The sequence below is a fragment of the Hyperolius riggenbachi genome, chromosome 2 (assembly GCF_040937935.1).
Source record: "Hyperolius riggenbachi isolate aHypRig1 chromosome 2, aHypRig1.pri, whole genome shotgun sequence".
Taxonomy (NCBI): Eukaryota; Metazoa; Chordata; class Amphibia; order Anura; family Hyperoliidae; genus Hyperolius; species Hyperolius riggenbachi.
Genome location: NC_090647.1, coordinates 51,353,166 through 51,377,762, shown reverse-complemented (window position 1 = coordinate 51,377,762; position 24,597 = coordinate 51,353,166). Strand labels below are relative to the sequence as shown.

The following is a 24,597-nucleotide window of genomic DNA, read 5'->3' as shown; positions in this document are numbered from 1 at the left end:
AAAAGTGCAGCAGGGCTGCCAGGCAACTGGTATTGTTTAAAAGGAAATAAATATGGCAGCCTCCACATACGTCTCGCTTCAGGTACTCTTTAACCTCCTCCTAATGGAAACCACCTTGAGGATAATTAAAGCTAACTTAAAGAGGAACTCCAGTGAAAATAATGTAATAAAAAAGTGCTTGATTTTTACAATAATTATGTATAAATGATTTAGTCAGTGTTTGCCCATTGTAAAATCTTTTAAATCCCTGATTTACATTCTGACATTTATCATATGGTGACATTTTTACTGCTGGCAAGTGATGTAGCTGCTGTATGCTGTTTGGCAGTTGGAAACAGCTGTAAACAGCTATTTTCCACAATGTAACAAGGTTCAGACAGGAAACTGCCAGAAGTACCACCGTACTCAGAGCTTCTTGTGGGAGGGGTTTCACCACAATATTAGTCATACAGCTCACCCTGATGGTCTGTTTGTGAAAAGCAATAGATTTCTCATGTAAAAGGGGGTATCAGCTACTGATTGGGATAAAGTTCAATTCTTGGTCGGAGTTTCTATTTAGATCCTGGCAGTTAACTAGAGAATGCTTCCATAAGACCTGCATTACTATACAAAGTTTATGGGGGAAACCCTAACAGAAGTTTTGTCTCCAATCAGGGTTTAGTTGGTTGTGGACTGTTTATGTACATTTGCTCCCCAACAGAGCTAGAACCACGGATCCTAAATACAGAGCTGGTCACACACAAGGGTTTTGAATGGGGCGATCATTATACCTCATCTAATACATGCGTTTCCTACCAACTAACACCGATTATCAGTGGCGTAGCGAGAGATTATGGGGCCCCATAGCAAATCTTTCATGGCGCCATCAGATGCAGGCACTCTTTAGCTATGTCACCTGCCCCTACCCCATGGGTATGATTTAATTGGAAATTTACATTCTCATGCAATCAACACTGCACATAGTCCATGAACACTGATAGAGGGTGGAGGAACACAAGAAAGTTAATAGTAAACTCTTCAAGTACCACCTGGGCTCCCTCCTCTCCTGGGCCCCATAACAGCTGCTATGACTGCAATGACTATTGCTACGCCCCTACCGATTATCATCCTACAGGATGGATCAGTCCACATGAATGGTTATTCTTGTCTAACAATTATAGGAATACTAAGGCTGCAATCTTTATTCCCTTATAATTAATGCTGGTTGCCTGGCTGTCATGCTGAGCTTTTGGCTTTAGCATACCTCCCAACTTTTTGAGATGAGAAAGAGGTGTACTTAAACCACACCCCTGTCACACCCCTAAACACGCCCCCGGCACACCCCTAGTCATGCACACGATAAAGATTTCATAAGAAAAATATGTTATTTTATAATTCAAACCACACTGGTCCTTTCTGTCCTGGTTCTTTTTCCTGACGATCAGGAAGGCATTGCAGGAAGTCACGGTGAGCAGAGGAAGTAAGGTGCTTCCCCGCTCACTTATTTTCTTTTTGCTGGAGGGGGAGCCCGGCGAGGGAGGGGCCGACCCCCCTTCCCGCCGCTGTGCCCGCAGCCCCCAGTCCTGGCTGCTACCCCCTCAGGCTACCTGGGGGGACACCTATAAGGGGAAGGAGCAGGCAGTAGGCAATGCGGATCTCCCTCCATTTCGTGTGCAAAGTTCTCTGTGTAGAGGGAGATCTGTTTTTGCATTGCCTGTCAGTACCCCTCTGTGTATCAGGGATCGAGCCGGGTCTGTGAAGTCCGGGCAAGTCAGAACCCCCAGTTCAGTTTTTTGTATCCGGACCCCACGGATCGCCCACGGATCCATTTTTGAAGTAAGTGAAGACAGCTGCTATTTTTAACATTGGTATCCGTGTCCCTGTTTGTGATCCAGGCCCAAAAACAGAGCCATGGATACGTTTTTTAAACAAATGTGAACCGGCCCATAAACAGATCTTTAAATTGGTCCTGAATGAGGGACAGATGAGGAAGAAAGTGGTACAGAGGGACTGGGATCCCATAGAGGGACTGTCCTCTAATCTGTGGTGTGAGTTAAAGAGAGCTGTCCATGCTCGGAAGCCATCAAACCTGAATGAACTAGAGATGTTTTGTAAAGAGGAATGGTCCAAAATTCCTTCAACCAGAATCCAGACTCTCATTGGAACCTACAGGAAGCATTTAGGCCTGGTGCACACCAAAACCCGCTAGCAGATCCGCAAAATGCTAACAGATTTTGAAACGCTTTTTCTTATTTTTCTGTAGCGTTTCAGCTAGCGTTTTGCGGTTTTGGTGTAGTAGATTTCATATATTGTTACAGTAAAGCTGTTACTGAACAACTTCTGTAACAAAAACGCCGGCAAAACCGCTCTGAACAGGCGTTTTTCAGAGCAGTTTGCGTTTTTCCTATACTTAACATTGAGGCAAAAACGCATCCGCAATCCAAAAAATGCCTCACCCCGGGAGTATGCGTTTCTGCAAAACGCCTCCCGCTCTGGTGTGAACCACCCCATTGAGATACATTGACCAAGCGTATCCGCAGCCGCAAGTGGCTGCAGAAACGCTGAAAAAGCCGCTCGGTGTGCACCAGTCAGGCAACTGGCATTGTTTGTTAGAGACTGCAGATGGCAAACTCCGTAACACTCTCACTTCAGGTTCCCTTTAATAACATAAAACTGCTGCAGCAGGTTTGCAATCCCACACCAGAAATGGATTAAGATGAAAAAAAAAAAGAAGATGAACTGGTGCCCTGGGCATTTTAGTAGTCTTTTAGTAAGATGTGTTGGGGGCTAGCATCCACCGGGCCCCTAGACTCTCTGCAGGCCCTAGGCCACTGCCTAGGTCTGCCTTGTGGATGATTCGGCCCTGTCCCACGTGGAGATGCTCGGAAATGCCTTTATTAATGTTTTGTATTACGACAAAAAACATTTTCAGATAAACCTGTTTTTTTTTTGTTTTTTTTAATGAAACATAACAAGTAAGTTAAACATTTCTGAACAATTTTAATGAATGTTTTCTTTTGTTTTGTTTTTTTAGTTCCCGGAATAACTGGAGTCTTGATGGTGCTGATTTTGTTCCTCATGTTCACGGCTTCTACAGCTTCCATGAGGTAACGGCTGCCTTTTTATCTCAGGGTCCCTTTAAAGAGAGCCCGGGGTGGGCTAAAAAAAAAAAAAGTAGGCTACCTGATCCGCAATGCTGAGCGGATCAGGTAGCTGCAAAAACAGATGCTCCCCGCCGCTCACATGGGCCGCAATGGCCCACTTTTACTTTGGTGACCTTTGGGTCATGATGCTGCACTGAGAGACTGTGTGTCTCTCATAGCGTGCAGGGAGGAGGGGGAGCGGCAGGGGGCGTGGTTAGGGAGAGAGAGCTGCCCAATGGCAGCTCAGGAAACCTTGCAGGAACGCCCCTTGTGGGCATTTTGAACAGGGAATTCTTCTCCCCTGTGTTTACCTCCGAGTTAGCAACAAGTCTTGACGCTAAACTCGGGGGGCTGTAGTGCGGCAGTGGGGGGGCAGAGAGCTGAGGTGTGGGGACACAGAGGTATGTCAGGAGGTAGAAAACATGCTTCTGTGTCCCATTTGCCCGCCGAAGATCCTACTCGGGTTCTCTTTAAAACAGTCTTTTAAAGTTCAGGAGGCTTAATCCACACAAATAGGTAATAATGAATACTTGCGTTTTGTCTTCAGATGTCATAATATTCAATTTTGTTTTCTTTTTTAGAGCGGCAAACTTCGATATCTTCTTGCACACACACAAGCTGTTCTTCATATTCTATGTCCTGCTGCTGGTCCATGCATCTGGGTGAGTTTCTACAATGTTCTAGGCTGCTTAAACAGGGCACCTGAATTTAGATTTTAGTATTTAAGATGAAGATCTGTTTTTGTTCCTCTATGGACACTAACCTTTGAGGATTCCCTGTATCCTCCTGCCTTTCCCCCGTTTCCCACTATCTTTTCTTTTTATTCTACTTTCTGGCAGTTAGATCCATTTCCCTCCCATCTTCAGCCATGCTCCTGCACCCGTCTATGACCCATCAATGATAACCAGGCCAAGTTTTCAGTGCAGCCGGGGCCAGATTTGTGGGTAGGCCACAAAGGCCCTGGCATAGGGCGTGTGATGGCTGGGGTGGTTTTGCTGGGCAGTGTAGTACCTGCGTAATAAGCAGAGCAGAGCGTGTACCGTTAAGACACATGATGAAAGACACCGACTGCAGCCACGAAGATTGGAGGAGAAGAAGCTGAAATGGACCTCGAAAGGTTAGCCTTTTCTTTTCTGCCTGTCCACCTGCCCTGTGTGCCCCGAGCAGAGCTTTCAGCTCACCTCTTTAGGTCCTCTTCAGCTACTACTACTCAGCACAGAGTTTGGTCTCCATGTCTGCAGCCGGTGTCCCCTATCATGCGAGTCATCATCGGTACTTGTTGGTGAGTCACATGATGAAAGACGCCGGCTGAAGCCATGACACTTAGCGGCACTGAGGAGAGGAAACTGACGATGCGGCATGGGAACCTGGAGACGTAAAACCCTTCACCAGGTTACCTATACTTGAGGCATAGTGGCTACCTAAACTAGGGTCATTATGGCTACCTATTCTGAGGGTCACTTGGCTACCTATACTGGGGAAAATTATGGCTACCCATACTGGAGCGAATTATGGCTACCTACTGTATACTAAGGTAATTATGGTGACCTATTTTGAAGGGATACTTTCTGACCTTAACTGGAGGCACTATGGCTATGTATACTGGGGGGCATTAAGGCTACATACCCCCTCTAGGCTGCCATGGACTCAAGAGAAAGATACAATTCGTCTGTAGCTGTAATGATCGCTGCTGCAGCAGGCATTGCTGGAAGTAGTAGTGCTGCAGCTCAGGTAGTTCTGATCTCTTTTCATGCAAGCTGCATAGCTTTGTCTGCCTTTCCCTGCTGTCAGCTTGTGACTGATTATCATTCACCTGTGTGGGAATCTGCATGTCTGCTCCCATTGGATGACCTCAGTATAAAGATCTGCTTCCTGCAGGACTCCTCGGGTTTTCATAGCTTCAGTTTAAGCCTGTCTTGCTGTCGCTTCAGCCCCCGATCGTGTTTCTTGTTCTAAAAGATACTTTGCTGGTTTTGCATCATACATTGGTTCATTGCCCATATATATGCATACCAGCACGTTTATTATTTTCCTTGTATTCGTGTTACGTTGATACATCAGTGTCGCTGATGTATACGTACACGAACTGTTTATTTCCTGTGTGCAGTTAGTCAGCTTTCCAGCACGTTTTGGTAGTTTGCGCGTATCGTGAGCACCCGTGCTGAGCTAGTATCCTGCTCCTGGTCCTGTTCGTGGATTGCGTTCATCTCTGCGAGGAGATAACGAATCCTTCTGAATCCTGTCCTGTTACCGTTTGTGGATTGCGTTCATCTCTGCGAAGAGATAACGAATCCTTCTGAATCCTGCTCTGTTACTGTTTGTGGATTGCGTTCATCTCTGCGAAGAGATAACGAATCCTTCTGAATCCTGTTCTGTTACCGTTTGTGGATTGCGTTCATCTCTGCGAAGAGATAGCGAATCCTTCTGAGTCCTGTTCCCTGTATTACTCCAGTCCTAGTCAGCGTTCCTGCTTATGTCATATATCGGTTCATTGCCGATATATACATATGTTAGTCAGACGTTACAAATAGTTTCATTGATAGATGTAATTGTAATACGCTAGGAAAACATACTTATTGTATATTTGTCTGTGTTACGTTCATCTATCTTGATCCTGCTATTTCCTGACTATCCTGTCCTGTCTTTGTGAGGCACGCCATCGCTGCAATCGCATTGGCTGCCTCATTCCAGTCTGTCTTGTTTTGGATGCTTGCTGTCGCTAAGTAGCCGCTAGCTAGCAAGCGTTCATTCTGTCTACCTGTCCTGATCTCCTCAGTTCTGGTTTATGCGCTCAGCGCTACTTTGCGCTGAGACGTTATAACGAAAGCATTGTTTGTGGCTGTCGGATCTGCACCGGCTCTGTGCGCCACAATCTCCTTTTGGAGTCAGTCCTCCCCTCCACTATACTAGGGATAGCCTGTTTCCTTGTGCTAGTGTGTGTACCTCCTCCACGTCAGCTCATGCGTTGCATGCTGACTGTGGAGAATACACCACCAAGCGTGACATTATGAAAACCCCATTACCAATCCCTATTGTGGGGGGGGGGATTTCCAGAAATTATGACACTGTTTGTCAGGGGTCCTGCTCCTTTAAAAAATTTGAAAAGCTTGGTCCTGAAGTTACAGACAAATTTATATCAGAATTGGTTAAAGTTCTGGCCAATCCCGACTTTCGGGCTTCTGCAATTTCTACCTGGTCTGATTGGATCGTTTGTGCTCTTTTTAAGGGCAAACTTTTTGATTGGGCAATCGATGTCTTAGATCACACTCAGTTTAGACAAAGTCCTTTGCAATTTATAGCTTTTGTAATTCACAATTGGTTGCGCATAGATCCATTGCCTTTTCCTCTTAATGAACTCCTGGCAGCAGGCCAATCAGCTGCTCCTTCAATTGCTTGCAAAAATGATCAGCAAGCAGAAAGTGTTACTGATAATTTTCCTGCAGCCTTGAATAAATCACCAAAAACAGCAGGGTCTAAGGCAAAACGCAAACGTTCTAAGAAACGTGTCCGATCTGCAGAGTCGTTATCCTTAGCGACTGAGACCTATAATGAGATTCTGCCATTAACAGATAATGAAATGCAATTGTCTTTCAGGGGAGTTAAATGGACTTATGAAACTACTAATGAACTTTCATCACTGGCTAGGGAAAATAAAGATTTTTGTTTAAAAGAATTATCTGAGTATGATTATGAGGAGATATTACAGAGTATTGAACAAATCAACTTATTTGTGAAGCAAGGAAAGTTTGCATACACTACAGTTCAACACTTGCTACAGGTATTGGAGATTCTTAAGAATAAGGAATCTGCCAATCACCTGCTAATTAACCCAATATATGTCCCTGCCACAATCATATCTGCAAACTGTGATCTGCCTGTTAAGTATGCTTGGAATCCTCCATTTGAGAAAGGAGAGATGGAAGCTCTGGTCAATGAATGGAAGAATGATTCAAGTTCATTTTGTCAATTTTACAGTGCAAAAAGTGAATTAGTATTGAATGCATGCATTAAGTCTGCCTATAACCTAATAAAAACTGGTGTGTGTGGGTATGACTTTGTGGCTCCATTGATCGATGTGTGGAAAATGATTTTGGACGATTTTTATGCGATTCAATCAGTTGATACCAGGGAAGACACACTGTCAATTGGAGACTGTCCCACTTCTCCAGTTACTGAGTCCCTGCCATGTCTTGTGAATGTTCCTGTAACTCCACCCTGTACCATGGATAACTCAGTATTACTTCCCAGTAAAACAGAAGCCACTGATACTTTCTTAACTTTGCCCTGCACAAATTTCTCAGCAGAGAATCCAGAGGTCCTGCTGACTTCTGAGTCCAGCCTAGCCAGTACTCATGAGTCTTTGTTCAGTGAAACAGACACCAGAAAAATTTTGCCTGTCTCTGCAAACACTTCTGCAGAAATTACCTGTGTTAATAAAGTTCAACTCCTGTCTGATCCAGCAGATGCCAATAGATGCACTACATCAGTTTCCGAGTCCCAGCAATCCTGTCCAGAAACCTCAGAACCCCAGCATCTGAATTTTACAATTTTACAATTGAATGGTGATTCAGATGCGCAAACATTGTGTTTTGATCTTCCTGTTTCTACACCTCACTCTAGTTTCGTGAATAACTCAGAGCGTCTGCTATGTGAATCCGAAATCGCAGAATTATTACCGTGTTCAGAAAATGTTCCAGTAAATTTGCCCTGTACCATGAATTGTGCAGTAGATCTCTCCAATGAAACTCAGGTCACAGAATCATTATGCTGTCCAGCAGGTGCTTCCATGGTTTTGCCCTGCAATATGGACTGTTCAGTGATCCTGTCCAGTGAAGCTGTGGTCGCAGAGTCTTATGCTTCACCCAGTACTTTGGATACTTCAAACCCTCTAGCAGAGGAGTCTGAGGCACTGCTTACCTCAGTTGGTGTTGCAGTAATATTCACTTGTCTAGCAGCTGTTTTGGAATTACAGTCTGCTCTAATAAAACTTGATGAATTTCTGCCCAGCAAAGCAGAAGCCATTGAAATATTGTCCTCGTCAGCAAGTGTGTTAGATACCTTGCCCTGTACACAGTCTGATTTAACCAATGTTGTTGAGTCCCTCTCCAGTGTTGTAACAGCCGAGGAACTCCAGCCCTGTCCTCTGAATGTTTCAGAAGTCTTGCCCTGTAACATGGATAATTCTGATTCTCTGGTCAAAATAATAGAAATCTCAGAATTTCAGTCCGGTCTGATGAGTGTTCCTGAAACCCAGCCCTGTATCCTGAAAGATTCTGGTTCTCTGGCCGCTGTGGCAGAGGTTCCAGAGTCCTGTTCCTGTCCAGGGAATTCCTCAGTTTTGCCTAGTCCAGTGGGGGCTGCTGCAATACTGACTTGTTCTGCAGCGCCTCATGAGCTCCAATCCAGTGTATTAGATGAGTCTCTGTCCAGTCCAGAGGAAGTTGTGGAATTCCTATCTAGCTCAGGTCATACATCAGAAGATTTGTCCTGTCTTGTTAGTGCCCCTGAATCTGATTTGTTACTGACTTTGCTGGAATCAGCGACATCTAAGTCTGATCCTGCATTCTCGTGTAAAAGTCCAGTAGTTGCGAAGTCTAGTCATGATGATTTTTTTTGGCCAGTCCTGGTTTTGGCCCTGTCTTGGCTGACCCTGAGGCTCACAGTTCCTTGACATGCCCAGAGGTTTCTCTTGTGCCAGTGTGCCCAGATGTTCTTTGTGTGCCAGAATGCCCAAGTGTGTCTAAGGTGTTAGCGTGCTCTGATGCTTCCTTATTGGGAACATGTTCTGATGTTGCCAGTCTGCCTGCATGCCCAGAGATGGTTCTGGTCCCTGAAAGCCCTGATCTTGATGTTTGTCCTTGTGGCCCTGACTCGGGAATTGCCCTAGGTTCCATAGGGGTTCTTGATAGTTCTCCATGTGAGCCTAAGGGGCGTTCTGACCGATGGGGATCTCTTTGGAGCTTCAAGGTGTTCTGGGAGGTCTCTGAGAAAACTTGTCCTGGTGCCTTGGACTGGTTCAACAGTGGGTTTTGTGTTGGTAAAGACAGTCCCGGTGGGCATTGCAAAGGCTTTGGCGTTTTTGAACGGTTCCTGGAAGGCGGTGGGTATCGCTCAGGGAGTTTCGGAGGGCTTTCTTCTGGAAATCATGGTTCTGATGGGTGTCACAATGGGGCTTGTAGTACTGATGGGCATGGTTCTGTGGGTTCTGGTTCTGATGGGTCCAGTCTTGTGGGGACTAATTCTGGAATTCGGTCTTGCCGGGCTGTCCCGGTCATCATGAATTATCAGTCAGACTGTTTTGTTGGGAATTTCAGTTTTGAAAAGCGTCTGGAATCCGCTTTTAAGGGCGGGGGTACTGTAATGATCGCTGCTGCAGCAGGCATTGCTGGAAGTAGTAGTGCTGCAGCTCAGGTAGTTCTGATCTCTTTTCATGCAAGCTGCATAGCTTTGTCTGCCTTTCCCTGCTGTCAGCTTGTGACTGATTATCATTCACCTGTGTGGGAATCTGCATGTCTGCTCCCATTGGATGACCTCAGTATAAAGATCTGCTTCCTGCAGGACTCCTCGGGTTTTCATAGCTTCAGTTTAAGCCTGTCTTGCTGTCGCTTCTGCCCCCGATCGTGTTTCTTGTTCTAAAAGATACTTTGCTGGTTTTGCATCATACATTGGTTCATTGCCCATATATATGCATACCAGCACGTTTATTATTTTCCTTGTATTCGTGTTACGTTGATACATCAGTGTCGCTGATGTATACGTACACGAACTGTTTATTTCCTGTGTGCAGTTAGTCAGCTTTCCAGCACGTTTTGGTAGTTTGCGCGTATCGTGAGCACCCGTGCTGAGCTAGTATCCTGCTCCTGGTCCTGTTCGTGGATTGCGTTCATCTCTGCGAGGAGATAACGAATCCTTCTGAATCCTGTCCTGTTACCGTTTGTGGATTGCGTTCATCTCTGCGAAGAGATAACGAATCCTTCTGAATCCTGCTCTGTTACTGTTTGTGGATTGCGTTCATCTCTGCGAAGAGATAACGAATCCTTCTGAATCCTGTTCTGTTACCGTTTGTGGATTGCGTTCATCTCTGCGAAGAGATAGCGAATCCTTCTGAGTCCTGTTCCCTGTATTACTCCAGTCCTAGTCAGCGTTCCTGCTTATGTCATATATCGGTTCATTGCCGATATATACATATGTTAGTCAGACGTTACAAATAGTTTCATTGATAGCTGTAATTGTAATACGCTAGGAAAACATACTTATTGTATATTTGTCTGTGTTACGTTCATCTATCTTGATCCTGCTATTTCCTGACTATCCTGTCCTGTCTTTGTGAGGCACGCCATCGCTGCAATCGCATTGGCTGCCTCATTCCAGTCTGTCTTGTTTTGGATGCTTGCTGTCGCTAAGTAGCCGCCAGCTAGCAAGCGTTCATTCTGTCTACCTGTCCTGATCTCCTCAGTTCTGGTTTATGCGTTCAGCGCTACTTTGCGCTGAGACGTTATAACGAAAGCATTGTTTGTGGCTGTCGGATCTGCACCGGCTCTGTGCGCCACAATCTCCTTTTGGAGTCAGTCCTCCCCTCCACTATACTAGGGATAGCCTGTTTCCTTGTGCTAGTGTGTGTACCTCCTCCACGTCAGCTCATGCGTTGCATGCTGACTGTGGAGAATACACCACCAAGCGTGACAGTAGCTATGTCTGGTGGCCGAATTTCAACTTTTTTTTTCATAATTTGGGCTCCGTCTTTTGCCAACACCCAAATTACCCCCTGAGCACCCCATATCCATAATTCACATTCCAGCCTGTGGCGGTGCCCAAGTGTCCTGCGCCCTGGGGAAATTATGGCTACCTATACTGGGGGGATCGTTCAGGAACCTAGCAATACTCCTATTGGTAAAGCTATGTATTAACATTGCGATGTAGGGAGCTAGATCCAGCTACGTCTCCCTGACGAGGAACTCTCCGCTGATCCATCTTCCGGCCTGCAGGTATGTGGACATAAAGTTACGTTACACGCCGGGTGCGAACTAGACTTCAAGCGATCACAGTATTTGGGGCGAAAGTCGTTGGGGATCTTAAAGATTTGATCTGATGCAATGGTCGTTATCATTGTGGGATGCTAAGCTATGTTCTCTTGATTGTGAGCATAAACAACCACTCGTTGCTTAAATAGGAGCTTCAGCCAATCAGGCTGCATTAGTTAAGTCTGAGGGGAAAGTAGAGAAGCAAAAAAGGACAACCCAGCATGCCCTGCAACTTCCTTTTTGTGTACCAAATTTTGTGTGTACCAAATAAGAGTCAGGTAAACTGGGGAGTGATCATTTATCAACAAGAAAAGTAATGATAATTTTAACTTTTGGATTGCCTGGTTAGCATCCTTATTACTTGTTTATCAAATAAAAATAAAGAAATTATTTTTGATTTTATGCTCAACAGTTACATTTTTTTTAAAAATCACCGGTCTGTGGGAAAATTGTTGGGAAACTCGGAAGGTGGATACGGGCCTTAAAGACTATCGTGAAAAAAGTAGGCAGTTAAAATCTGACAGAACCGACAGGTTTTGGGCCAGTCCATCTCCTCATGAGGGATTCTCAGGGTTTTCTTTGTTTTCAACAGCATTTCCTGAACAGCAGTTTAACTGCCAAAATAGTAAGATACCAGACAGCCTCCCTACTCACTTGCACACTATTTTGCCAGTTAGACTTTGCAACTGCTGTTCAGGAAATGCTGATGAAAACAAAGAAAACCCTGAGAATCCCCCGTGAGGAAATGGACTGGCCCAAAACCTGTCGGTTCTGTCAGATTGTAACTGCCTGCTTTTTTTTTGCAATAGTGGTCCTTTAAGAGAGAGAGTGGGGATCTTGTTCGTGAATCTGGTAACCAGTCAGCTGTTTTCACAATTCCTGTATCCACATTAGCCTACCGTCACAGAGCTACTGTATGTAATATTATTGTAACTAATACATCAAAAAGCTAGTATTCTCCGTGGCTTCCGGGACCTGCAGTCTCTGCAAACAGCCCACTCATCTTTTGTATTGTAAGCACAAACAATACCCAAGTTACTGGGGGGGGGGGGGGGTGTTTGGGATAATGAAACTTTAATGGCATACGCCTTGCAGGATTCCAAGTCCAGCAGAAGATCCATAAATTGTAGAAATTGCATAAGTAAGATATAAGATGGGATTGAGGTGTTCAATACGAGAGTCTGATGGCATTCCCGGGAGGCCACCTGCTCTGCCGCTGTGGCTGAATTTACGGTCTGCCGCGTGCTGTAGCTTTAAGAGATAATCATTAATAATTCATGATTTAAACGTGTAGAGAGACAGCTGAATGTTTATTAGCAATGGAGGGTAATTAAGTAATGGACATCGCCCGCTTATCTTCTAAATGATTGCCGTTTTGCAGATTGGCGGAGGAGTTACCACCGTGGATTTTACAAAATGCCGAGCAGGAGATGAATTTTACTAAACAAAGCCAGATACAGATAAACAGGGACCGTTAGATGTACAGGGATATATAAGAGAAGAACTATGTGTTAAATGTAAAAAGAAGACATTCTCCATCTATATATGCACGAAATTAAATTACCAATATAAATGAGGATACTGTTGAATTTTTGATTATTTCCCTCAATTCCCCCCACCCCCCACCCGAGCAAATATCAATATGGCTGAATCTGCCAATAGACTTGGTAGTCACATACTTAACCCTTTAGCAGCCAATTTATTTAGAGGCTTTATCCTTTTTTGTAATTTTAGTATTTATATAGCACCAACATATTACGTAGTGCTGTACAGAGTATATTGTCAGTAACTGTCCCTCAGAGGGGCTCACAATCTAGTCTTGCAGGTTTTATTTCTTGCTTGTTACATTTTCTTGCTTCTAAATAGTGCTGCTGTAATGGGTATTTATGGCCACTCGTCACTAGGGGGCAGTGTGAGACAATAACAGAGGTTTCTATAGTGTTCATAGTTTCTATATTTTCTGCTTAGTAGTGAGAGATCAAAGCGTTCCAAGAATTTACAACACAACGAGTTCTGCCGACTGATGTCAAAATCAGTGCACTTATATCAAACACGATAACTCTATTGATGCTGCCAATGTATTAAAGGAAGCTGCTGAATGTTACTGGGCTTGACCCCAGAGATGCTTCAGGTCATTTTGGTGCCCCAGACAGGACAATAGCCCCTCCCCCATCTTGTGAGTAGACAGATCTTAGACTACGTTATTAGTTTTGTAAACACCAATAACTGGTTTATATGCAAATATTTTTCCTCAAAATAAGTCTATAAAAGAAACACAATTTTTGTACCAGGTAAGTTACACCTCAACAGACCAGAGTTTTAGAATCCACAAAACAAACTGTTTCCATACTTATAAGGAGCGCATAGACAATTTACAAATAAAGAAAACATTGAAGTGTTTATGTACAGCCTGTGTCATTACAGGTTGAAATATTCTTTCAGCTGCAACAATCAATACAAAATAAAACTAAAACTGTGACAATTTTTATTAGACTATTAATATTACCTGTCATTTAATTGTTATGCTATTCAGATCTTTTATTATGCTAATCAGAAGCAAACATTTAGGCATTCAAATACCCATCAATCCCTATTAGTAGATGTGTATAAATTCCATAAAACACAGTATGCTAAGAATAGCTCAGTTGTACCCCTGCTGGCATGTGTCACCCCAGGCATCTGCTTTGTTTGTCTATGACTAAAACTGGCCCGACTTGACCTATTGGGCAGGACCAGAATTTTGAAAAGGCTAAACAGAGTTGGGCCTAGGCAAGCTACTGCCTAAGGGCGTGGCTGGACATGGACAAGGAGCTTCTGCATATAGCAATGGAGGCTGCAAACAGGGATCAACACATGAAAGAGGAGAACTGCTGCCCAAGACATCTGTATATGAGAAAGAGGGGCTGCTGTATATAGATGTTACACATGGAGGAGGGGCTGCACATGGAGTGGGAGGGGCTGCTGTACATGGATGTTACACAAGGAAGAGGGGGCTGCACATGGAATGGGAGGGGGCTGCTGTACATGGATGATACACATGGAAGAGGCGGCTGCACATGGAATGGGAGGGGGCTGCTGTACATGGATGATACACATGGAAGAGGCGGCTGCACATGGAATGGGAGGGGCTGCTGTACATGGATGTTACACAAGGAAGAGGGGGCTGCACATGGAATGGGAGGGGCTGCTGTACATGGATGTTACACAAGGAAGGGGGGCTGCACATGGAATGGGAGAGGCTGCTGTACATGGATAATATACATGGAAGAGGGGGCTGCACATGGAATGGGTGGTCCTGCGGTACATGGATGTTACACATAGAAGAGGGGCTGCACATGGAATGTGGAGGGGCTGCTGTACATGGATGTTACACATAGAAGATGGGGCTGCATATGGAACAGGAGGGGGCTGCTGCACATGCATGTTACACACAGAAGAGGTATCTCTTTTTGTCTCTAAAACCCCAAAATCATAGTCCCCGTTATCCCCTCAGGCGTGCCGGTTAGTTGAGACTTCCAGATGCCTGAGTTCCAGATAATGGGGACTTTGCTGCATATTTTCACTCAAAATAGTCACAGGATTTGGTAGCATGTCTTCTTGGCGTAAATGAAATAGGAGTTTAGGGTTGGCTCAGATTTCATTTCTGAGTGGTGTTTGCCTTCGATGAAAGAACAACAAGAGGCATTGGAGCAATTACGACATGAGAAGGCTTGTAAATTTCTGTTTAATCAGATGTGCTAGAACAACTTGCTAAGTACACGGTGAACTTTGATGAGACACTCCAAAGCGCAAGCACTCGTTTCTTAATCACCCGCATAACCAGCGGTTCAAGGCCTCTCAAATTCAGGTTAATTAGCTCTTGAGCTCCAAAAAATATCGTTCCTGTAACCGTTTCTCTCTCTCTTCCAGAGGCGTGCTGAAATATCAGACTAATGTGCACAGCCACCCTCCGGGCTGCCTCAGGCCGAACAAGACCGCAGCAGAGGATTATGGGCCGCCGGCCAGGGTCAATGGAGGTGCACCCCTACACATTGCACAGGAAGAGGAACTTTTAACCAACAGCACACTAAAGATATGCACTGAAGAGGCCAACTTTCACCCGCATTTCCCTGAGGTATGTAAGAAATAGTGTTAGGCCCGCACGTCACTAAGTTCCGTATGTAAAAATAAAATCCACATTACGGTTTATGTGGAGAAATGGGAATGTTGACTTAGGGTCACCTAATATAGGTCCCTGGTTAACAAAGTCAGAATGCTTTTACCCCACCTGTGCCGTAAATGTCCCCCTCTATGCCACCTCTGTGCCCCTGTACCTCCACTGTGCCCCCTTGTGCCTCCAATATTTCCTTTGCACCTACATGCCTCCACCAGGGCAGCCATAGGGGGGGGGGGGGCACTGACACTACAGTGAGGGGCCCAGGGCTTCTGGGGGCCCTGGGCCCCCCCAAAGCAATGGAAGGACCGCATGTGCTGGCTACGGGCCTGTGACTCACTAACTAGCACACCGAGTTCCAGCACTGAGAGAAGAGTGACAGCAGCGCTTGAACGTGGGGAGCAGATGAGTGAGCCCACTACAGCAGGCTTTCTATACTGGGGCACCACCTATATCTGACTACAGGCTACCAATATTGGGGCACCACCTATAACTGGCTACTTATACTGGGGGAACGTATACCTGGCTACCTATACTGGGTGCACCTATGCCTGGATACCTATACTGAGGGCACCTATACGTGGCTAGGGCAAGGGGACGAGCTGAGACAGAAGGGGATGAAAGAGGCACAGGGGGACTAAAGGTGGACAAAAGAGGTACAGGAAGAAAAGAGGGGGATAAAAGAGAACAGATAAAGGATAAGGAGGGACCTACAAGTCCTCATCTCATTTGTTAACCGGGGACTACCTGTATTTTGCTAGTATCTGGCTCCACCCACAACATGCCATGGTTATGCCCACTTTTTGCCACATCACGCACTTCCTTCGCGCACGGACACGGGGGTGGGCTGGCTAGTGGGCAGGCACAGCAACCAGTGGGTTGGCCCGGAGGAGGAGGGGCTGGTTTGATGATGTGTCAGGGGCCCCAAAATTTCTGATGGCGGCCCTGGCCTCCACTGCCCCCTCACTGTGCCATCTCTGTCCCCTCAACTGTTCCCATTTGCCCCCTCTGTGTCACCTTTGTCCTTATTGTTCTCTATGTGCCACGACTGCCTCAACAGTACAACCTCGTCCCCCTCTCTGACTCAACTGCCCCATATGCCCCCTCTGTACCACCTGTATGCCTATTGTCCACCTATATACCTCTTCCTGCTGCCACTGCCCCCTAGAGGACCTCATGTGTTTCCCTCTGGACTTCTATTGTGCCTGTTTAACCCCTCAGTCCCTACTACTGCTGCCACTTACCCCTTCCAGCCATACCACCACTAACCTCCATTGTACCACCAGAACCCCCCTGAATTATTTACCTCCAATAATTTCCCACATCTTAAATTCTATTACAGGAAATAAAGATGGTGGCCTTGATGACTTACTTCACTTTTCTTTTGAGGGGTTTCCATGTGTGTGTGTGTGTGTGCGGGAGGGGGGGTGTATGTCCATACTCCCTTTGACAACAAAATTAGAGTTCTGTATGGTCAGAACCTATTTAAATTATTTTTAATGACTCAAGTACAGTGGTCATTCAGTGACTAACTACTTCTTGAATAATTATGCAGCCTATTAATCACGCTTCATTATTTGATCTCTCCGCGTATAAGACTCCCTCTCTCTCTCTGCATAAGACTCAGCTGGCTTCTGTCCGTCGGGTCAAAAAGTTAATTTGGGAACTTACATTTCATGATCTAAATTCAGATACTCAAAATGAGCCCTTTAGAGGGAGGTTCTGTGAAGTTTCTCTGTTCTACTTTTAGACTCTCGTTGTCTTCTGTCCACATCGGGGATACCGGGTTAAACGTTGTGGACACGATTCAATTATATTTTTGATCAATAAGAAAGGAGTCTTCATTGGTTTAGCTTTTTTATGATGACATATTTCTTAAAAAGTACATGGCAAGAAAATGAACAGCGCTACTTAAAAACAGGTAAGTACCTACCTGCAAGCCCCACTGTAACGATCGGTGTCAGCACGCAGAGAGAATCTGATTATTGGTGATCTGCAGTATCACCAAGAATGCAGATATATACCTGATTATTGATGATCTGCAGAATCACCGATAATACAGATATATTGCTAACCTCTGGACACCTGGATAGTGTGAGTGTTTGGTGTAACGGTAGTACTTTGAGTATAGCACAGGAAATTAGAGACAGTATGGGCAATACTGCTCTAGAGATAGGAAACCTTCCAGTAGCCTGAGACTCCCCAAGGGGCGGAGTCAGGCTGGAAGAAGGAAGGTTCAGAGAGTGAGTGACAATAAAGACCAATGTCACTGAGTGATCTGGAGACTATCTCTTAATAGTAGAGATAGCTCTCGTGGTCGGGCAAGCCAGGTCGGCAACACACGGTCAGATAAGGTACATAGACAGAAGACTGATTCGGTATCCAAGGCAAGCAGGGTTTGGCAACAGAGTATCAGATGTGCGAGGTACCGAATCAGAGATCAGAGGAGTAGTCAGGAAAGCAATAAGTCATAACAGATATCAAACAATGCCTAGTCTGGGTGTGAGGTCCTTGGTCTCTACACCCTGGAACTAGTCTGATGTATAACAAAATGGTAGCACAAGTTCCCTAGTCTGGGTGTGAGGTCCGTGGTCTCTACACCCTGGAACTAGTCTGATGTATAACAGAATGATAACACAAGTTCCCTAGTCTGGGTGTGAGGTCCGTGGTCTCTACACCCTGGAACTAGTCTGATGTATAACAGATGATAACACAGGTTCCCTAGTCTGGGTGTGAGGTCCGTGGTCTCTACACCCTGGAACTGGTCTAAGCATAAACAGATTGATAACACAGGTTCCCTAGTCTGGGTGTGAGGTCCGTGGTCTCTACACCCTGGAACTGGTCTAAGCATAAACAGATTGATAACACAAGTTCCCTAGTCTGGGTGTGAGGTCCGTGGTCTCTACACTCTGGAACTGGTCTAAGCATAAACAGAATACAATACAAGTAATCTGGCTCAGTGTGAATTCCCAGGTCTACCTGGTTCAAACACACTGCAGGATCTGACTAAGGTCTGAGTGCTTCCACGTAGTGTTCGCAACGGCAGACAACTTGTGACTGGCCAGCAGCAACTATGTAGCGCTCTCTGGCGCCACCTCTAAGTGATGGACCAATAGAAACTTGCTCTGGCGTCAGCTGACCAGCCTGGTCAGCTGGTCCCCTCTTGGCCGTCATAAAAGTTCTGCCTCTAAGCGCGCACGCGCGTATTCCTAAACCTGTGTGAACTAACAGATTCAGCCACACCAGAGGCACGCTGCTGCGTGCAAAACGCCGCGCTGGCCGCGGAACTAGCTGCCTCGCTGTCAGTACATGCAGCGGCTTTTACGCGTTCTACCATGTTACCAGACGCACGCCTCCGCGTGCAAACCGCTGCGCTGGACGCGGAATCAGCCGCCTTGCTGTCAACGCGCGGCGGCTTTTACGCGTTTCTCACACCCACTTGTGGGATAAAATACACACCGAGCATACACATGACCTGTCTACCACTAGAGGAGGATGTTGGTTTCCTGTAACAGCTTGCATGCAACTTGTTAAGTACTCGTCCCTCCCACTGCTTGGAGAAGTCATCCTTGATGGGAGGGGACCTAACACTAACTAAATCCTAACCTATGTATATGCATAGCCTGGGTGCGCCACCAAGTAAAATTGAAAATTGCACAAAAAGTGGATCGGCGCATCACCAGGCCGCCTCTGATAGGAGGCCATTCGGAGGCGGCCTCGTGATGCGCTGATCCACCTTTTGCGCAATATTTCTTAAAAAGAAAATCTTTTTTTTTTAAACTGCCTTTGGGGGATACTTACCTCGGAAGGGGGAAGCTTCTGGATCCTTATGAGGCTTCCCCATAAGAAATCAATTATTATTATTATTGATTTATAAAGCGCCAACATATTCCGTGGCGCTGTACAAAGTAAGAAACAAACATGGGGTACATAATAATACAGACAATGGTGCACACTAATATACGAGATGCATAATTAGTGACAACATACAAAGAATGATACAAAATACAGAATACAAGATACAGAATGGGTAATGACAGTCATAAAAGTAAAACAATAAATAAAATGTATAATGATTTCCAGGACACAAAAGGGAGAGAGAGCCCTGCCCTTGCGAGCTTACAGTCTAAAGGGAATGGGGGGGGGGGAACAAAAAGAGTGACACCGAGAGCCCAATATAGTGTAGCATGCACTGGTAATTGAAGGTGTGTGGAAAGAGTATGTGCAATACACTCAGAAGTCAGGGTTACCGCATAGGCAACCACTGTAAAGGAAGTTGGGGAGATTAGACCTGTCCCCACTCAGGATTCAGTCGCTCTCTGTAGATCAAGGAGAAATGGGGCAACACCCCTCCACCAGGGGTGGATATGTATAACGTAGGAGGGATAAAGAGGCGCCAGAAGGATAAAAAGATCTAAAATGTTTAAAAGTGAGGAGGTAGTGGTGCTCTTACCTACTCCAGACAGACAGAAGAAAATGCAGATGAATTTTCTCGTAGGTAAACAGTGAGGAGAGCAATTCCCTGTTTAAAACACCCACCAGGGGGGTTCCTACAGGGTTTACAGAGCTGCCATTGAGCAGCTCTCTCTCCTTGGCCACGCCCACTGCCACCCCCCGCCTTCCTGCACGACACACAGTCTCTCAGTGCAGCGACACGACCTATAGTTCATTCAAGTGAAAGTGGGCCATTGCGGCCCACATGAGTGGCGGGGAGTGGCGGTTTTTGTGGCTACCTAATCCGCTCAGCCCTGCGGATCAGGTAGCCTAGTTTTTTTTTTAACCCACCTTGGGCTCTTTTTAACTGTAACAAGACTAGGGGGGCTAAATCATGGAATCGGCAGCTAGCTGTACCAAAACGTGATTAAACACGGTTATTTCATCTGTCACAGAGAACAGGGGGTTTGTAAAGCACAAGTCTGCACTTTAAGGAAAAATTAAAAATCCACACAGAAATATGAGTACACAGTACAGCTGTAACTGGTCCCCGCCCAGGCTTCAAACCAAATTCCCTAAGGCACTTTGATGACCTGAGGAAGAGGGCAGAGACCTGAGAAATGCGTTGTCTTTTTTAATTGTGCTTGAATAAAACTTACCTGATCTAAACCCTTGTTTTTCTGGGTTGGTTAATCTGGAGAGGTAGGATACCTCATGTTTTTATTTATGTCTTTATAACATATATTCTGAGAGATATTTATTTTTGGGCTCCTCTACCCTTCTTCATAACCCACTGCACCTCCATGGAATGTCCTTCCCACTAGTGTGGTGCCATCCACAGCTAGTAAGGACCCCAGGAGAGCGACCACCTGGTTCCAGCAGGACCTAGACTACAGAACTGGGACAGTGTTTTCCCTGTAGGCGATATAAACGGTGGTTGCAGGTTCTGCAACCCACCTTTGTGAGTATAACTACTCTTGAAGTACTGAGCTAATTTTACTCTACAATACTGCACCATATGGCTCCTGGTCTTGTCTTTGTCACACAGGCTACCATGGTTCCCCAACAGTGACCGTCCCTACTTCTTCGTGTTTTACAGATGATTATGTATGTACATCTCTGCAAATCTGTCATCTGATCAAACACATCACATGATTGGAAAGAAGGGCACGGGATATCTACCTACAGTATAATCTGTCTCACCCATAAAAGTTATCACATCACATGATTCCTCATGACTTCTCCTAGACAGGACCATCACTAGATCTCTTCCGCAAAACTTGGTTTAAACAAAACACGAGGCCTGTGTTAGTTTTCCCTCTCCCTTCTCTTTCAGTAAGCATAAATAGTAATTTTATTAAATTTCCCTCATCCATAACAATATTTGTACTGAGTCAGGAGAATAAAACAAACAATTTAACCGTAACAAGACCGGGGGGACAAAACATGGAACCAGCAGGTGTCCCACAGCGTTATTAAATGCTGTTATTTCATCTGTCACACATAACTGGGGTTTCGTAAGGCATAAGTGGGGCAATTTTAGGAAAAACTAAAAATCCACACAGAAATATGAGTACAGACGTAACTGGTCCCCGCTGGCTCCCGACACCATATTTTGTTTAAATTGCATCACGGAAAGTAATTAGGTATGAAAAGCGCAATCTGGAGGTAGCGAGTCAGTTCTGTGTGGAGTGATTAATTGAGAAAATATCTGCCATTCGCAGAACGGCGAATGTAATATGGATTACTTGTTGCTAGGCATCGGGTTTTTTTTAATGAGCTTTTTTTTATTCTGCCAGAAATATGTGTGTGAAATACCGAGATGCTTCCAGCTGATATTTTGAAGCTGAAACCTCTGCAAACATCTAAATAAACATTTGTGAGATGTGGCGGGTGTGAAATGATCTACCATACGGAAATCTGCCCCGCTGCCATTTGTCTGCAATTCAAACGACCGTAGGAAACCTGGCCGCCAGACTTTGCTGTAAATGCGTAAACAGAGTGAAACAGGCAGATTGAGCTGCAAAGAACATTGTGCATATTGAAAAAAGGTGCACGTAAATGTGGGAACCCAGTAATCCTGATACTAAAATATCCTTATTTAATACTGACATTTTTCTATAGCTAAACCAAACCCTACTCTAACACAGAACCCTCCCCCTGACGCCTAACCGTAACAGCCCCCCCCCCCCCCACAAACTACCTACCTCATGCCTAACCTCCCCCTGCACAAACTACTGGACGCCTAACCCTAAGACCCTCCCTGCACAAACTACCTACCTGACACCTAACCACCTAACCTTAACCTTAAAGGGAACCTGAAACGAGTAAAATTATTAGCTGCAAATGAATATTACATACTAACCTCACCGTCAGTTCTCCTCAGAAGCTCGCCATTTCCTTTCTTCTTACAGTGATCCCTTCTAGTTCTGATAATATTTTGTCAGAACTGAAATATACCAGTTCCTGTCAGTTATATATCAGCAGCTGTCAGTTAGAACTGAATGTGCAAGGTAACGTCCATGTTTCCCTATGGCTCAAGTGGGCAATATTACAGTTGAACAGTGTGCTGACCAGGAAGCTGTTATGTGGTAATGGCCATTTTTAAAATGGAGGACGGAGAATTCCATTGGTTACAGTAGACAAACAGGAGGCCGGAGAGGAGAAAGAGATTGAGGAGTAGACTACACAGGAGAGAAGTATGACATGTATATGGTTATTTTGACTTTTTATTTTCAATACAGGTTCTCTTTAACTCCTCCATTGCCAATCAACCCCCCCTCCCCCCTCCCTATGTGTGCTGCAAGAAAAAAGAAATAATAGTTTGCCGGGCTCCACCATAGGCACCTGTTGAAATATCAGCATTGAGGCATAATTTGGTCCCCCTGCAGCGTTCAAATTACACCCTCCCCCCCCCAATACCAACATTTCAATAGGCACCTATGGCGGTGCCCAAACTTCCAGCATTAGCTGGACAATTGCATGCTTTGTGGACATTGGCCTATAATAGATCCGTTAAAGAGACACTGAAGCGAAAAAAAAAAATGATGATATTATGATTTGTATGTGTAGCACAGCTAAGAAATAAAACATTAAGATCAGATACATCAGTCTAATTGTTTCCAGTACAGGAAGAGTTGAGAAACTCCAGTTGTTATCTCTATGCAAAAAAGCTATTAAGCTCTCCGACTAAGTTAGTCGTGGAGAGGGCTGTTATCTGACTTTTATTATCTCAACTGTAAGTAAACTGTTTACTTTTTCTCTGCTAGAGGAGAGGTCATTACTTCACAGACTGCTCTGAAAGACTCATTTTGAATGCTGAGTGTTGTGTAATCTGCACATATTAGAGAATGATGCAATGTTAGAAAAAACACTATATACCTGAAAATAAAAATATGAGAATATTTTCTTTGCTGCTAATCTTCTAGTAATTATTCATAGTACACAACCAATTCATTATATCATGTATTTTTTTTCGCTTCAGTGTCTCTTTAAAAAGCCTGTAGAGCAGAAGAGAGGGAGGATAACAGTGGGCAAGACATTATCAAATCCTGACTGTCAGTACAGATCGTGTCTAAATGTGCCAATACATCATGCGATATTGTGGCCCCATCAACCTTCTGATTCAATCATTTTATTGAATTGGAAGAGAGTTGATGCAATATAGCCATCCGATTAATCTTTCTGTTGATTTCCATCCTGGATATTCTTGGTCACAAGGTGCTTTGTGGTAACGGCTTTCAATATCGCGATAATCGACAGACCCAACTTACCCCTGGCTGGGGCTCCATCAAGTGTAAAGTGCCCCCAGGGCCGGATTTACCATAAGGCACTGTAGGAACGTGCCTACAGACGCCTGATGATGGAAAGGCAGCTCACTTCTCCTCTAGTGCCTCCCTCCTTCCCTATGAATAGTCCTGATGAGAGTGTAAATGAGAGCTTATTCACCCTGCTCTTGGCATTCCACTAATAAGATCTGCCTTCAGTCAGGGGCACCTCTAGCTACTTAATACTGAGGTTCCTCTAGTTAGTTATTATTAGGGGGCACCTCTAGCTACTTAGTATAGCAGTCTGTCTTCCTAATACTAAAGGGCACCTGCAGCTACTTACGACAGGCATTTAAAGAAAACCTGTACTGAAAATAAAAGTCAAAATAACCATACATAAGTCATACTTACCTCCCATGTAGTCTACTCCTCAATCTCTTTCTCCATTCCTGCGTCCTGTTTGTGCACTGTGATCAAGGGAATTTTCCGTCCTCCATTTTGAAAATAGCCATTACCCATAACAGCTTTCTGGTCAGCACACAGTTAAACTGTAACATCGCCCACTTGAGCCATAGGGAAACATGGACATTACCTGGTACATCCGTTTTCCTCTCAGCTATAACTGACAGCAACTGATATTTTACTGACAGCAACTGATATATTTCAGATCTGACAAAATATTGTCAGAACTGGAAGGGATTATTGTCAGAAGAAAATGGTAAGCTTCTGAGAGGAACTGATGGCAAGGTAACTCTGTAATATTCATTTGAAGTTACCTCATGTGTTTATTTTAAATATTTTTACTCAGTACAGGTTCTCTTTAAGTAAGGGACAGCTGGCCTAGCCAGCATACTTGCGGTGCAATTTGGTGGGAGTTTTAGGTTCATGAGGGCAAAATCTAAGGTGCTAGGACATCTGTGCCTATAGGCTCCTGTGAGGAAAATCCAGGCCTGAGTGCCCCCTGTTCAAACACTACACAGGTGAATGGGGTGTGACGGAGGCGGTAGAGAAGTGAATCAGGTAAGAATGGTGCATGGTCCGTTCGGAAGATTTGGTGCCACCACAGATCACAATGTAATTTGCATCTGTGGAGCACCCAC

General features: G+C 44.9%; 1 protein-coding gene across 3 annotated transcripts in view; it reads left to right on the top strand.

Moving 5' to 3' along the window:
- The window catches only part of NOX4 (NADPH oxidase 4), a 310,753-nt gene that overhangs the window by 118,045 nt on the left and 168,111 nt on the right, over positions 1–24,597 (top strand). For all 3 annotated transcript variants that reach the window (XM_068266792.1, XM_068266790.1, XM_068266791.1), the window contains exons 7-9: positions 3,014–3,086; positions 3,704–3,784; positions 15,053–15,257. In XM_068266792.1, the coding sequence (XP_068122893.1) occupies positions 3,014–3,086; positions 3,704–3,784; positions 15,053–15,257 (359 nt within the window). The remainder of the gene's footprint in view (positions 1–3,013; positions 3,087–3,703; positions 3,785–15,052; positions 15,258–24,597) is intronic.